At 36.4% G+C, this 17,269-nt stretch overlaps 1 protein-coding gene across 5 annotated transcripts in view; it reads right to left on the reverse strand.

Annotated features, from left to right (window-relative positions):
• Positions 1–17,269, reverse strand: part of RyR (Ryanodine receptor) — a 127,474-nt gene that overhangs the window by 43,301 nt on the left and 66,904 nt on the right. For all 5 annotated transcript variants that reach the window (XM_087357335.1, XM_087357330.1, XM_087357331.1 and 2 more), the window contains 19 exons: positions 15,817–16,095; positions 15,146–15,366; positions 14,076–14,166; positions 13,506–13,646; positions 12,446–12,615; positions 10,563–10,731; positions 10,060–10,197; positions 9,213–9,366; positions 7,774–7,897; positions 6,789–6,993; positions 6,025–6,143; positions 4,611–4,721; positions 3,336–3,438; positions 3,106–3,241; positions 2,468–2,549; positions 2,218–2,381; positions 1,181–1,370; positions 563–678; positions 228–385 (listed from right to left, as the gene is read on the reverse strand). In XM_087357335.1, the coding sequence (XP_087213461.1) occupies positions 228–385; positions 563–678; positions 1,181–1,370; positions 2,218–2,381; positions 2,468–2,549; positions 3,106–3,241; positions 3,336–3,438; positions 4,611–4,721; positions 6,025–6,143; positions 6,789–6,993; positions 7,774–7,897; positions 9,213–9,366; positions 10,060–10,197; positions 10,563–10,731; positions 12,446–12,615; positions 13,506–13,646; positions 14,076–14,166; positions 15,146–15,366; positions 15,817–16,095 (2,871 nt within the window). The remainder of the gene's footprint in view (positions 1–227; positions 386–562; positions 679–1,180; positions 1,371–2,217; positions 2,382–2,467; positions 2,550–3,105; positions 3,242–3,335; positions 3,439–4,610; positions 4,722–6,024; positions 6,144–6,788; positions 6,994–7,773; positions 7,898–9,212; positions 9,367–10,059; positions 10,198–10,562; positions 10,732–12,445; positions 12,616–13,505; positions 13,647–14,075; positions 14,167–15,145; positions 15,367–15,816; positions 16,096–17,269) is intronic.

Consider the following 17,269-nt stretch of genomic DNA (forward strand, 5'->3'; position numbering starts at 1 on the left):
TCACGCCTCACAATAGAAGTATATAATACACGTAGCATGTATTAGAAACAAAATGTATTTCATAAATAGCTGCTGCACTATGTACCTCAGGGGCAAGGTTTGTCTCAGGTACACAGAAGTAAATACCCTATAAAATGGTGAATAGATGAAAGCCTCAAGGACTAGGAAAAATTATGTTCATTTAGCTCTTAAGATAGGCAAGAATACAAGGCTCACCAGCTCCTTACCTGAGAAGTGTCATCAGAGGATGACTTGATGAATCCTCTCAGAGACTCCTCTTTGTGGAACATATTGTCTGTTCGTTTCTTAACACGTTCAGCCAATGGTAGGAATGGTTCTTTCAACAGCTCTTCAGATGAATTGATGATAATTTGCTGTGTGTATGCTAAATAAGATAAGAAAAGTTACATGTAACTTGGGATAATGCAAAGCTAAATAACTTAAAAATATCCATTTCTCAGTAGGTAACTGCATATATATATATATATATAAAATCAAAGCAAATGAATGAAGAAAATATGGCACTACTGTTAACAAATGATTCAATAGCTTACATGTTTACCTGCAATTCTTGTCATCCAAGGAGCATTTTCATTACCAATGTTCTTCTTGATAAGATTGAGAACATTCTTCAGTAACTGGTTCATATGTTCACTTGTCACCATGGACACATGAGTTCTGGACAAAAAAATTAATCACTAAATCTTACCCATATTTAGATCATAAAGTACCTCCTCATCTTTAATCTTTAATGATGACAGTATCAACTTCTGGAAACAAAAATGTACAAGTTCGGATCTGCCTCTAATGGCTTAACTCCAACATCAGATTTCATACACATCTGTCCAGCTATTCTCTAGTAATAACATCTGTACAGAAGAGCATCATGGGAAATTACCTGATCGAAGGCAATGCCAATATCTAGAATAATTTTCTGTAGAAAATGAATATGTATGAGTTTGTACTAGCCTCTAATGACGTAATGACATAACATTCATGAAAACTATGCAGACATTCCCAGCTCATAAACATATATTACACAAGACCACCAGACATTAATTGGTCCACAGGATGTGCTTTGTTTATGCTAAAACCATGCAATAAAATGTGGAAGGCGATGCTTAAATAGTCTTTGCAAACAGTTGCATTACAAAAGTTACCCTCAAATAGCAGTACTCACCCTCCTGTTGGACTGACATTGTCTGGTCCTTGTGACCACCAGAAGGGAAGATATGAACACAGTAAAGGTAGAATGACATCAATGATATGAGGAGCATCTGCATAAGTCTTCTCTGATTCAGTAAACTGGTCCACCTCTGTGAGAATAGCTTCTAGAGTTGGCATGCTGGCCTCCATTTTTGCCATCACATCTGAAGCAATGAAATGTATGATATGTAAGAGTCTGATCTGTGAAATATAGTATAACAGTCACACACTAGAAGTCCAGACAGTGCTCAACAGTTTTTCACATTATACCTCACATTTTTCCTCAGTCACTTGATGTGACTGTTAGTACAACATTTACAGTTTTATATGGAAACTGAACCACATACAGCAATTCCAATTTTCACAGTGATCCATGAAACATGAGTTTATGGTACAGCCCTTAAACTAAGCAGCGAAACAGTGTAATAGTCCAGCCAGTATCACTACACCAGAGAAAGCCAGATACATGTTTCTTCCAGTGTGAAGGGCCTTTGATATTTTGTTTCTCAACACTGATCATGAACATCTCCCATAAGACAAACTGTAAATCAAAATTCCTACATGCAGTCTTAGTGTCAGTGGAAAGATTTGTTGTAAAACTATCCTGAAAATGGCAAAATGGAGACTGGTTTCTCAAAACCACAGTGCTCCAGCTCACTCCGCTTTGCATGTGCATGAATTTCTGGCCAGGAACTGCATACGTGTAGTTCCAGAGCCTTCATACTTCTTTGATCCAGCTTTGTCTGATGTATTTCTTGCCCCAAAACTGAACTTATTACCCAAAGGGAAGATAGTTGATGATGTCATTACAATCAAAGGAATTTGCATATTGCACTTGTGGAGTTCAAAACACAGGACTTTAATAAATCCTTCCAACAATGTAAAAGGTTACAAGAGGTTAGCATGAAGAAGCCTCTAAATATAATAAGCACAGAAATATTAATGTCTGGAAATATTCTGATACACCTAATACAGAAAAGGGGTTGTTTTTAACAATTTAAAACCACTAACCTTGTGCCTCCAGGGAATGGTCTGCAATGCGGTTGAGAAGGGAGAACTGGTTGTGTTTGTTGAGATGAGGCTCCAAAAAAGCCACTGGGAATGTTGAAGAAAAAGCTCCTAGGCAGCTTCCGAGAGCAGGACGATGCCTCTCAAATTCGGTCTTCAAATATTTCCTGAAATTAATTTCGCATCATCATACAAATGTCAATTTCAAATGACATCTTCATATGCTTTGCTTTTATAAACAAAAACAAATTACCTGTCTCCTGTCAAAGATCCATCAGTACCCAGGGTAAACAAACTGCCGAGCATCTTATAAGAAGCAACCTGTATCTCATCCACTGTAACAAAAGAGAACTATACTAACGAGGACTACTCTTGAAATATGTGGATATGCTCACGACATTCACCTGTAGATGGAACTGCAGTAACTATTTTAGTTCTTTTATTTTTTATTTATTTAGTGTTCTGTCTGACGACAGGTCCATATGAACAGGATCCTTCCATCATTTTCTCGGACTGGGACCTGTTCATATACGTTCTTGGCAGATGATCCAGAAGTGGTTTGCCATTGCCTTCTTCTGAGTGTGAATGGAGTAATTGTTGGGATGCCACGGAGGAAAACTCCGTGTTGCCTAGACCACGGCCTTGCCCAACACAAGTTATAAATTCGGGCACCGCCGGGAATCGAACCCGAGACCCCAGGATTACAAGGCCATGTAATAAATTTCTTCGTTCTTAAGAGGAGATTATCTTTCTTTCATCCACTTGGACACAACTCGCTGTCTTCTCTGGTACATTTTTATGCTTCTAGTAAGTGATCAAATCTACTGTACAAAGAATTTAGAATTCCCTCCTCACATGATTCTCAATTTCATACGTGTTCTAAATACTTACGTAATAGGTCACTTCCATATTCACAGGCTGCTAGATGGTCAAACATAGAAGTGAGGACTGGCAAAATGACGCCATTTATATAGAAAAGGGATGTAGACGTTTTCAAGTGGGCGCCCCGCAAATGGCTGTAACGGCCCTAGACATACCAAATATTACATATCAGTCAAAGACGATCAATAATTTTTATGAAAAAATTAAAAGAGGTCTGCATTTTCTTCAATTAAACTTACATCATGCAGATTCTGTATAGTATGTCCCAAATCTTCTGCCGTGTTGTTGAAGAATGTCAACATTGAGGTTCGAATAAATTCGGGACAGTTCTTCACCAGCGATCTGGGTAAAAAATTGTTCAATAACAGTAAAAGATCACAAAATCTGTGAGGGAGATAAGGAGAACACCCATAAAAATGTTGACCACTGAAGAGACGGAGGGACCAGTTCGACTAATCCTGGGATCAGAATGGACCCAAAGGCCCAGCCCCTGAAGATAATGATGATGACAAATTACATGAAAATACTATTAGCCATTCTTGAGTTACCGTACAGAAGAACATGTAGTTTGTAAGAACACAGATAGATGGTAGCACATTCTAAGCTGAAAGATGCGATAGATAACAACAAACTGAATACTGGTGGCAACCCTGTATGGGCCAAGATCATTGGATAAAGTCTGCTATTCAAGCCCTGGGAGCAGAAAGTACAGGGCCTAAGCCCTGGGAAAAGATTATATGCTAAAACCCCAGGGGTGTCAAACCTAGTGGGAAAGCTCAGGTGTGTCCTCAAGAAATTCAAGGCTTGGAGGTGGCCTAGCACTGTGAATGGTGCAGTTCTGAGAGTGGCATGCCCAGGGTGGTCTGACAACCCAGGATGATGGAAGCACTCGGGTTTCAAAGCCAAGGGAGAGAAAAGCCACGGATTTTGAATGTTTGGAGGGGAGGAAGCCTTGGGAGGAGGGTGGTGTCCAGATGTGGGCAATCTTATGAAGCTATGCCACTTTAAATTAAGTGGCAGTAAGCAGAAAAAAGTAAGATAAAGCCTAGGACGGAGGACAGGGCCTGGGGAGGGGGGGGGGGGGTCATGGTGGCAAGGCACACAAAAGGAGGCCTGAGAAGCAAAGTCTTTGGAAGTGGAAGCAAAGCCTTGGGGATGAGGGAAAAGCCTGGAGGTAGCCAATCCCAGGAGGCCAAGTAGTTGGAAGTAAGCATGATAAGAAAGTTAGTGGAGTAAAGAACAGTACGGAGAGCAAGTTGGGGGGCGGGGGGGGGGGATCATGCTACAGGGAGCAAGTAAGCCTTGTTGGCAAAGCCCTCTGAAGAGGTCTGGTCAAAAATCAAAGTCATATAAGAACAGAAATATGAATAATGCATGAATCTAATGATTGTTTCTGGTATGCTGGAATGAATGAAAACATTCATTAACCTTTACATTTATAAGGTCATATGTGTTAAATGTAAGAAAAGAAATGACATATGAAATCAAACACTAGCATAAAATCAAACACTTACTTGGCATCAATTCCCTTTACTAATACTTGTAAACATCTGACAGTAATACGCACATCGGCTCCAAATGCTGCCAGACGGGAACGCAGTAGGTTGGCGAGTTTGCAAAACAAACTACAAAATCAGAATGGAAAACAGTTTTGTAGAATCACATATGTATGTATATATGGACACACACAATATTAAACTATCTGATAACTCATTTACATTGATATGAGTCACGAAAATAAAGCTGTTAACTAAACTTAATAATTATAACTATGATGAAATCTTTCCAGACTTAAATTCACATGAAACTATTCACTGTTAGATTATAACCATTCAAATTCCTGAAGTCAGAACTATATACAAAATTACAATCTATATTAAGATTTTCACTAATTATTGTTATTATACACACTAAAACAAAATTAAATTTCTGTTTTAAAGTCATTTTTTAACAGGGACCAAAACTAAAAAAAATAAAACAAATCTGATTTTAGTGCAGTCTCAGCTCATCTGAGACTTCGTTTCTTCACATTTTATTTATTATTATGGTTTGATGCTAACAAAATCGAAGAAAGTGTTTCAATTTATTGATCTATTCTGATAAGATTACAATACAAAATATTTTATGCTCTTGTAAAATGTGGTCATTAAAATAGTCTGACTTAAATGGAAACTGATATGGCACAACAATTTATTACAAAATTCTGAAACGTCAAACTCAATAAAACTTCGTTTGTCCATTATCGAGCTATTTCATGTGTACAGACAGAGAGACAGACAGGGAACTTTTAGTAGTGCTCCACATGATTGCAAAAAAACTTAAAAACTAAACATTTCACTGCATCCAAATGTATCTGAAGACAGACTTGTCTATTTATCACAGTGACTGATGGATTTTCAGGTGGGTCTTAAAAGTTTTAATCAAATAAGTGAAGAACTTGCTACATTTGGAAACACTGAATGAAATGACGATTACTACAATGAAGAAGATGTGGAAGGCATAACGCACAGCTTTTGACGCACATAACACCACATAATTTGCCAGGAAAGATTAAAAGAAACCCCATGAACCTGGTCTCCAGGCTCAGATTTTAATGTAGGATCTCCCAAATATGAAGCAGGAATCCTATTTGGCTGTGATACTTAATAATTCCTTGTTACCTCATCTCTCTCAGGTGCACATAATCCCCTCAGAACTTCATTTTTGGTATGTTCTTCCTTCAGAGACTAAGATTCATACTGATATAAAGCAACAGGTAAGTAATGTGTAAGTAAATTATTTTAAATACCAGTAGAGTTGACCACATGTAAAGTTAATACATGAAGGTACTGAAAGTTCATAAAACCTTAAATCCTTGTCAGTCAAACTCTTGCATATCAACACAATGTACCTGTACCTCAACTAATTTTCTTGAAACACCTTATTTACCTGGCCACCATTTCTTTCTCCTTCAAAGATGCGGCCCCTACATTGTTGGTAGCAGTTGCTACAGCAATGAAGTAATTTCTGTGAGTGCTAAAATATTTTTCCATCAATGGGAGCACTACCTGTAAAAAAAGAGGAACAATTTATATTTAACCCCAATAAAATTTCAAAATATTAAAGACAGATGACTACCTCCTCCCACGTCGTAAGTAATTCATAATCTATGTCATAATAACCATACCATTTACGCTACAAAACAAAATAACTGAGAAGACACTTTTTAACGTAACATTATAGAAACAAGGCAGTATAGAACTTCATGGCTTACATGGATTAGTTAGGGCACATACCGAATGTGATATCCATGATTAATTTTAATGCAAAGAGCAAAACATTGTTATAGATGTCAGGCTGAGACATATAACTGCATTTTCTAAAAGTATTCTTCATATTAAAATCCACTATGCCAGTCATTTACCATCAGCAGATGCAGTCTAGCTGGCTGGTTTTCTTGCTAAAACTTTGTGCGCCACTAAAACAACCCCTGGAACTGCGATGAATGGAAGGGGGTTGGGAAATTTAAGGCTGTTAGAAACCAATGTCTGCCACTGTGAAAGAGAACTGTTTTGCTTGTGTTGTTGTATAATTTGTTTTCTGTGTAGTCAAATCCTCTCGTTAGATACTATATAATCTTAGCTATTGAAAATATTAATAAAGTACAAATAAAATATGTAGGTACAAGTATCTTTTATACAATTATTAAGTACCTTTGAGAAAAATTTAATGTCTCTAGTGGAAGTTTTGAAGCTGTTCCTTCTACTGAAAGTACTTGATGGTTTGAGAAGCTTCATATTGATGGAAGCCGTGTCCAGGTACTGAATAAGTTTCTCAAGCAGGCTGTACGCAAACCTCAATTCTACAGAAGCTCCTGCAGCAGCCTGCTCTGATTCAGTTCCACCGCCACGGATTGGCCTTAACAGAAGAATCATTTGTGATATTAACGTCATATAAAGTTTTTATACAATATAAACAGAATTTAAGAATTTATTTGAAAAAAGAACAATGACTCTTTGTGTAATATCATATTCATTTCAAGAAACGAAATAACTCGAAGTACAGTTTAAATAATTAAGAAAAGTCTTCACAAAACACTGTTTTCTTTCGAACAACATTTGAAGAAAAAGAAATTAAAAATGTGCTCCCATCACAAATAGAAAAATAAACTGACACAGAACACAACTAGCAATATGATATTGTACATTCTTGAAAAATGATAAATGATTGGTGACTAAAAACAGAAAGTTTAAAGAAAAAGGAAAACACTTTCATGAAAACAGACAGGGAATTTCTTTATTAGTTCAGAAAACTGTTATCTTCTCAAGAAGGCCTTTGCTCTATAGTTCGTTAAGAGTGCAGTGAGATGTGTGTCATCTTCACAAGTGGATAATTACATGAAAGTTTCTGCATAATGTTATGAAAGTAATTTGCTGGTAATGGAGCATCAAGAAGATAAACTCCAGGTCCATAAGTCACCTTCTAATTCAGTTATTTTTAATAGTTTTATGCATGTTTTATAAAAATCTTAATTTTCAACAAATAATATTTCTCTTATATACACAGAAAATACTTGGGACAGGTCAACTTCAGTCTCACACAATAATTTTAAGTAATAAATACCTAATACTATGCAAGCCTGAAAGTAAGGTAGAGAAAGGTGGTAAATTGCCAGATTAAGTTCCGTGAATTACTTACCTATGTAACTTATAGCCTTGGTACTGCAGGTACTTCAGAAATTCCTGTGAACGCTCTCTGTCCTTTTTCTTCTCCTTGTCAGTCAGTAAATCATACGGCACCAACTGTGGACTGACGGCCCCTCCTATACGCCAGCAAAATTATTTATTTAGTTCAGTTATTCATTTCATTAGGATTTAAAAGCTGAGACTAGATATAATAAAAATGCTATATTTTTCTGTCCATGTAGCACCTGAATATCTTGAATTTAGTTTTATTTTATGGTGATAAATATATTTGCAGAACAGGTTGAACAAAGATCTCGAATCTCTTGCATAATGCCTAAAATTTTATTTAAAGTCTTTTATTTCAAGACTTGTTAGAACAAAAGTTTCAAGCTAATTTACACTTCCTAACAATAATGCTAGTGGCTTTACGTGCAAGTTGCATCCTCAAAATTATAATTTGGATAGTAATTTGGAAACAAAGTCACAGTGCATTCCTGTTGGATATTTCTGCTTCTTAGTTTATAGTTTTTTCTCAGCTGTACAGGTTATGGGATAATGAGTTGAGGAGGAGGATATGGAAGAAAGTGATTGTGGCCAATTTTAAGGCAACTGTCACAGGATTCAACTGGAAGGACTATATAGAACTTCAAGAAAATATATATGTAAGAACAGTCTGACCTCAGGTAATTAAACCCAAAATCTTCAAATATAAATATAGATAAAAGTACCAAATACTTAACAGTATTGTTTTATTTATGATTTATGGAGTAAAATATTAAATATATAACATTTAATACTGCAACAGTTAGTAAATAAAATAGTTATAGTAGGAGACAACTACAGTTCTAAGTTTGAAAAAAGTTAACGAAATACTAAGATTTCCATGTATCTGTGTCAATTCAGAAAAATAACATGAAGTTTGACTTTTATGGTAGGCAACATACAAAACATTACATTCTTTTATGTCCAAGAAGAACAAATTTTTATTAAAAATAAGGAACTTGCAGAATGAACTCAAGTTTATCAATGTTTCAAGCCATTAAATTCCAGGGCAGCCACTATAGATACTACTTTACTGTCCACATCTTTCTCAGACATACTGGTATCTCAAATTATTATATCTTCATATACCGCCTGTGAGTATAATGGCTATTGGTGGTCGGGAGTTTTTAAGGAAGTCAAGACCATATGTTCTATGTAAAATTCATGAAGCCTCGTGGACCAAATCCAAATTTATTCTGGCATCACAGAAAAGATAGGTAAGTTAATGTGGGACATTTAAACTTAGTATATCAGGCAAGTCTTTAAAAGGGTAAACAGAGATTGACCAAAAAGTGAATTTCTTGTGACGTTCAACAATCTACAAACAGCAGAGGATGCACTTTTGAAATCTGGGTAATACGGTTTCATAAATCAGGCTATCCAATCTCACACTGGCTTGTCAGTTCTTACCACAAGTTGTTAGCTCCTCTTTTTTCTTCTTTGCCCAGATGTCATGAGCATTTTCCGCCAGCCTCTCAGCCATGTTCTGCATTTCTCTGCTTAGTGTCAGATTAGTCATATCCACTGGGTGTGGGTGGTAGTTAAATGGTGTAGCTTTATCAACCTTAAAGAAACATAGTTGAATGTTCAATGGAAAATTATTACATATTATTATTATTATTATTATTAAAGCTCTGAATAGACCTTGTATTGCCCATGACAAATCATCTCTCTATTGACTTCTGTTATACTATTTAGGTCATGAGTCCTCAAAACATTGCACTTCCCAAATCTTCCATCGGCTTGTTCATAGAAACGACTTTACACGAGGCATTTTCTTTGCTTTCTTGACACTCCTGCTGTTTAAACCAGGAAGCAACACGGCCTATCCTGGCCTTTCACCCCGCCTGAATTTGGAAATGACGGAACCCGTTAACAGAGACATTAGGATTTGTGGTAGTGTGAGCGAATTAGACAGTGCTGAAGATGAAAAGAGTGTTGTGGCTGAGAAACCACCAGATAGTGAGCAGAGTGAAGCAGATATTGTGAGGGACGCAAAAGACAAGTTAGTGAGCAATTTTCTATTGAAACAACTGCAGGGTTGGAAGAGGGAAAAACTTGACACTTCGTATGTAACAAATTTGTTACTGACAGGCCATTTAAATACTGTCACAGTGTTAGCTTAGTGGATATATAAATACTGGCTTTAAGGGCTAAAACAAGTGCTGAATTGTCACACTTCTGTGGGCACTGGAAGAGGTGAAATAAGAGCGCATACTGTATCATAAATGAATTAATACTTAAAGGTGATTCTTACTGGGCTTGTTTTGGAAGATCTTCTTGTGGAATTTCTATTGTTTGATGGTACTTCAACATCTGAGTGTTCCACAGTCCAACCAATAGCAAGCAGGGCTTTCAAGGACTCTCTCACTGGCTCCTTATAACGTTCTTTCTCCTGAATATAAGACAACAGCTTTATTTTAGAAAATATTTTCCACATAATACACAGATTCATGTGTGTTCAGAAGTTTCCATGATATCAACTGTACAACTAGTTTAGAATTAATACAATGATTTATATTTGTCACCTTGCATTATAAAAGTGAATTCTGGGCAGCTGGTGAGGCAAAGAATGGATGCAGAACTTTTGTACGGACATCTCTTGGAAAACGGCCTTTAGGAGAACTGATAAGTTGACAGAATGGAAGGTAACGGAACTGACTGATTGGGCTAAGCTCCCAGTGTAGGAGTTCTTTGTTGTTAGAAGCTGAAATATAATCTTACATGTCATAGTGAAGCGTCCATTACAGTTTTACTTACATAGTCATTCAGCATGCTGTATGGTTTCAAGCGAGGGTGAGCTTTATTCGCATCAGACCACTGCTCTCCATATACCCAACCATTATCCAATTTCTTACTGCCCCATGCATCATGATAATGTTCTGAGAACTGTTGGACAATATTGTTGAGATCATTGTTCAAAACCACACTGAAACAAAGTTACAGCAAAACATAACATGAGAGAATTCAATCCATGCCATCAAATTGTGAGAATGCATATAAAATAACCTAGCCAAGGAATGATTCATATTCTCAGTTTTCTGTAATGTATTATAAGAAAGAATCAAACTGATTATAAGAAAAGTCATATTAACTAATACAGTATCTAAATTTGTGGTTCCTGCCCAAACCATCTGATCATGAACACAATGTGATGCCTGTACTAGCTAAGAACCACTGATTCAAGACATTACACTAAATGTTCATGATCTTATCTGGCACTAACTTAACAATATTACTTTGCTCATGCCACTGCAAGATAACTTTTCATCAACTAGAAATGTTTCTCAGTATTAAACGGTGTTACTACTTACTGGTCTACTTACTTCTCCCTACTCTGCAAATGGACTTACTACAATTTTTGAGAAAGCAGAGGGGGGTACAAAAGCCTAGACCTAAGCAAGCGCATTGCTCTGCCAGCTGGCAGAATGTCACTCAAGATGTGTTGTGGGGAGAGAGGAGATCTTGCGGCACACGTATTAGGTGGAAAATTCTCGTCACAATATTTTGCAACATCACAGCCGATTACCTTAAGATCAGTTTTAATATTGTTGTCTCATATGTTATTTGGTCTCTGAGATTTTCTGACCATAGTTTTGTTTATATTTACTTTTTGGCCAAGTATACAACTTTAATAAAAAATATATTTATTTTGTACAGTCTATACACAAACGTTTGAAGTTTATTGGTGTTGTAAAAATTATATAATATTAAAACATTTTATTGTGTAAAATATTATATTAGCGCTCTTAATCGTAAATACGATTTTAGCGCTTTTATTAAAACGACATGTTTCGACGGGTAATACCGTCGTCTTCAGGTTTTTATCAATTTAAAATATTTTAAAAACTATTAGATTTTACACAATAAAATGTTTTAATATTATATAATTTTTACAACACCAATAAACTTCAAACGTTTGTGTATAGACTGTACAAAATAAATATATTTAATCAAACACAAACATGACGCATATAAGATACAAATTTAATAAAAAAGTTACTTTTTTATACATTGACCACTTGTGGAAACAAAGATGTTGGAAACATAACTTACAAAAGTCTCCATAATTAATTAACCCAAGGAAAGGAAGCCCTTCTTCAGAAACTAATTCTCACTTCGTTCCACTTCCACACCTTCTATGGAGCCTTAAGGTTCATTACCATGTTCATACCAGTCAACAGTCTGCCACTGAACCCTCTCCTGAGCCAGATGGATCCAGTCCATGTCCTGAAACCCTGTTTCTTGATGATTTATTTTCAAAAAATCTTCCTACCTTTCCCTAGGTCTCCTAAGTGGTCTATGAATTTTAGATTTTCAACAAAAATGTTGTAAGCATACGGTATTGACATAATGCAAGCTACATGCCTTACCCATCACATTCTTTTTTATTTACTCTCTCTATAGTAATGTTTTATAAGATTTTCACTTATTTATGGCATTCGTTAGCTCATCTTCCGAAATCCCCAAGATACAGAACTATTTGTCACATTGCCCTTGCATGTGTCGAAAGAATGTAACGGGTCGTAGAAATGTATAAAATTAAGGTAAAAAAATAATGTCTAATAATTTACAATGGTGTCCAAACATGTAACTTTTGCAGTTGTTACTGTGGAACAGAAACTTGCAAAAACAATAGATACCTGCTGGTATTTATGGGCTGTGGGTTGTACGGACCATCAGGATCTGTTCCTGTCTTTGAGCTGTACCATTCATCATCATAATTTTTGGACAGAGAATAGTCTGGTGGTAAGGCACAACCAATGGCAGTCAAGCATGGAAGCGCTTTTCCAAACAGCTCTGGATCATAATCCTAAGATAAACAAACACTTTGTCTATTTGCTATTGATACAGCTGAGTAACATCTTCACAGCATGTAAATACTGTCAAACAAATACTAATAAATACTAGTGGATGCAGTCTAGACTACAAGCTCCCTTCTAATGTCAGATGAGCTCAACTCATCACAGTTGACCTTCTGAATTAGCTCCGCAACCAGTAGCTATTCTATTCCTCAAAATTTGCTCGAATATGGGAAGAAGAAAACTGTGTTTTGTTGAGAGAAATGCAGTTTTACGCTACTTCTCACTAGCATAACTGGAACACATATATCAGATTATGGGTCTACTACCCTCAAAATATACAGACCACCTCATTTCCTCACCACCAAGCGGATTACAGACACTAGATATGGTAAACTACAAACATATCACATAGGTCAGTTCCTGTATTCAAAATTTCCAATAGCATTCTCATCTACGACCACTCCCACCCCTCAAATTCACCCACTGTAAACTTTACATGCAGCAAACTACAAATGCATAATATAGGTCAGACTCTATATTAAAAAATTATAATGTTCTGGTTTAACCCACCTCAAACTCACCAACCAATGGTAAACTACAAACACATGAGTGGATTATTATTTGTTCTGGCATCTTTTAATATTCTTTGTGGCTTACATTCACATACCACTGACAAGATTTTGAATGCCTGATACAACTTCTCAGTATATAGGGTTGATAACTACAAAACAAAAAACAGCCATAAAACATGAAGGAATAACGCACAAGACTGTGAACAGTGTCATAACTTTTATAAAGTGGCTCCAAGTAAAGGCCTATGTAGGGTGACACACACATCCTACTGGAATGCACTCAACAGTATGATGGACAGATGATAAATTCTGAAACTATAAATTACCATTTTGGACAGAGAATCAAAGATGTTGCTGAACAGCATCATGGTCAACCTCTTCTCTTCATCACTGGATGCGCCGTACATCCCTTGCCCTGAAGTAGAACCGTAATACTTGGCACATCGGTCATAATGCAGCATCAGCAACTGGAAAACACAAGTTAGTTGAAAATTATAAGAGTCTAAGTTTTGTTTAATACTGTGATAAATATAATTTATAAAATTTTGAAGAAAATTGTTTAAATATGTTGCAGAAATTACTTATTACCTTGATATCCAAATCCATTTTCACTGTATATTCATTATAAATTATTTTATTATAACAACGAAAGACAACAAAGATTAGTTTTGATGGTTGTATTAAAATAACGTATATTCTATTTTATTTTATTTCATTTTACTTGACTTCAGTTTACATAAAAAATATTTTTCTTCAAAAATAAATTTTTCGTGAATTTACACTCTGGAATTCTTATGTAGTAGTAACATAAATGGTCAAGAATCTGCATATAACTAACAAGTTCTTCCCCAAAATATGATGATGAAGAAAAAACATTTCACACTATGTATACATACTCTGAGGGCTACAGTGGTGTACTCTGACAGCTTGGAAACGTCAATGGTAAGCTTCCTCAGTAACTTTAGTAACATGCTTGGTTGCATTTGGCTGTAATAGAAATTATATTGTAAGAAATAGGTGTTTTAAACACGAAATGGAGTGTTCACTGTCTGATAAAGAAAACAGTGTTTAAAAATTTCAGCATACTTCCAGCAACAAATGTTAATCCACGACTGACATTTCTACAGCAGTATAAAATTCAGGTTCCATACCTATCGACCTTTGAACCTGGTAACCCAAGAGCATACTTGCAGCTAGAATCCTCTTTATCAGTGACACTGAGAATGTATTTGCTGTTGGCCAGCATCAAGACAAATTGTCATCGCCGCACCATCTTTGTAACATTGTGCTTCCCATTTCAAAAAATCTGTTCATTCATATGTATGACTGCACGAGTTATTTGCCTTGCTATCAACATCAACACTGTATCAGCCACTAAGCAAAGTCCAAAATCACAGGTTTGTTCATTTCATATTTTGTATAATAACATTAAAATTAAAATCTTCCTAAAACTTTGGAAATGGTACACCAAATATCTTTGAAATGAACGTTTAATACCGCTAAAATACTAAAGGAATACTGTGTTAGACATTGGTCATGCCTGAGGTACACTCAACACACGTGATTTTTTCAGTAGTTGGCTCTACTCCCACCTTCAGCTGATTATGCAGACAGATGTTCAATAACTTTTTTAATTCTTAGTGACAGTGGTTGGGAATGAACCCAGGACTATTTAAATACTATGTCAGTGCTAACTACTAGAACACCTCTAAAACATATTTGCCTGTGAACAGGTTGCACTTATACAAAATTAAATTCTCTCCAGTAGTTCTTCAGAGCGATGTATCTGCATTGACAGCGTCTTTCTCTGTATGCTCTTGCTGTGTTACAAGTAGGTTGCATAAGAAAGGCTCAACCAACAAGGCGAGGCAACAGAAACATGCCGTGCATCATTCTTACAAATTTCCACTTCACCCAATTTTAATTAAATCTGACTGTCATAAGCGTACTTAATTATGATACTTACCTGGTAAGAGCCACAAGGAAGTCTGACACGGCTTCTCTCTGGCCCTTGGTAAGCATTCTGTTTTTGGACAGTCTGTACACTGTATGCAGAGTGGCATCCAGCAAATTGGCATAATTATCAGCTTCATTGTAGAACGAGGAGTGTTTGATGAGGAGTGGCAAGATGGAATTACCAATGTAACGATTCATTGCCAGTGCCATGTCAGATTCATAGCCATCATTCTGAAATCAAGCAGAACTTAATGAATATGGTTTAACAGCTGAAAATCTTTGAAACCAGTTAAGGTGTATACTGTAACAGCAACTCAGCCATAATTACAAATATTCTTTTCATTATAGAATTATCATGATATACTTCATAAGAAATGTTACTGTTTCCGCACCCATAATTCCAATTATATGTTTCTGTTTTTCAAGGACAAGGATCAGTGTTGATGTTAGACGACATGAGAATTGGCGCTTTTTAGTACAGAGAACAGGAATATATATGACAAACTTATTAATTACAAATAATGGTTTTAAGATTTTAGTATTGAAAGAGCTATGGGAACAAAATTTTCCATAATCATTTCTAAAATTATAATACTTACAACTTTATTAACAAATAAAAATGCTATCATTTGCGATTTCAAAAATAAAATATATTAATTAACTGTACAGCAAACAGCTTACTCTGTCCAACATAGTCGCCGCACGGAGATCAGGAAGGAATGCATCTTCCAGGAGTTTGTAGAACAGTTCTTGGGTCTCAATACCATAAACTCTCTCCAGGAAGAGTACTATGCTTTGTTTATTGCCAGGAATGAGACCAGATGGCATATCACTCTTAGGCCGTTCCTCTCCTGCTGCAGGATTTGTAAGGGTGAACCTCAGACTCAGCACCCCCTGTAGGTCTTCCAGAGGCACCAGCGACCGCAGAATGGCTCTTGCTCGGAGAGACTCATTTTTGCCCTGGGCATTAACAAGCAAAGACCTGATTAAGCAACATACACACCTTTTTATCACACCAAACCATCAACTGTCTATATTAAATTGTAAGTCGTGTCTGCTAGGCATAATTTTCACTGTCATCTTATCACTGCAAGCAGTGGAATTTCGCTCATTGATCCTGATACTCCAGAAATAGATTTCTTCAACCTGACAGACAGGAAGGGATAAGGAAGGCTAACATGACCAAGACTGAAGAGAACAACGTATGTCCTATTGTATTTTGATTTTCATTATTAATCAAAAACAGCAATATCTCTGAAACAAAACAAAACTTTCAACATCCTGTAATCACTCAGCAATTACTATCAGTTTCTGAGCAAAATTATATATCAGATATAAAAAATTGTCTTATAGCTTTATTTTGTTTGTTTCAAAGGTTTCACATTTTAACTCTAAGACCGAAGTAATTGGTGTTTCTATTTCTTTGCATCTGTCACTTCTCATACCACAAAATGCGCACGACACGTGGTACCAACTGCGACAATGTAAATAAGTCACGGCATGTTTTTTACAGAGATGTCACTGTATTTGTTACACTCATTCCATGTTGAACTAAGAGCTGACTTCTGCCAGTTAGTTGCTCTTGGCATAGTAACTGTAGCTTCTGTTATTCTTCCTCTTAATTGTTGTAAAGACATTGTTTTGAGAAGAACATTTATCCCGTACACAATCTCAAAGTAAGAAACCTAATGGATTGAGATCAGGTAAATGAGAAGTCACCTCACTTAATGGTAGCTGCACCTTCTCGTGGTGGTGGGGCTCGAGTACCTCAGTGACCCCCAGAGCTACTGGTAGGGCCTCCCTAGCCAGATTGGTCGAGGGGGAGAGGTCAGACTAAGACAGGTACCCTGGTCCTCCAGGTTGGGGGTTGGTCGCAAGGCTAACAACCTTGCACCGTAAAAAGGAAGATGTTTCGAAACCTCAATCAAAGCCTCGGATAGAATGGACCTAACAGTAGGACCGAATGGAAGAGGTGAATTGAGGAGGCCATGGACCGAACACGGACCGGAGAGCCATAGAAGAAAAAGAAATGAGAAGTCAAGAAATTGGTCCTTGGTTCTCACAATCAGGTATTTAGTATCTTGGCATTCAGTATTTGCTACAGAGCACGTTATCAAAACATGAGGGTACACCA

The sequence above is a fragment of the Zootermopsis nevadensis genome, unplaced genomic scaffold (assembly GCF_977971745.1).
Source record: "Zootermopsis nevadensis isolate Lab colony 2312 unplaced genomic scaffold, Znev_1.0 Znev_ptg000002l, whole genome shotgun sequence".
NCBI classification, from domain to species: domain Eukaryota; kingdom Metazoa; phylum Arthropoda; class Insecta; order Blattodea; family Termopsidae; genus Zootermopsis; species Zootermopsis nevadensis.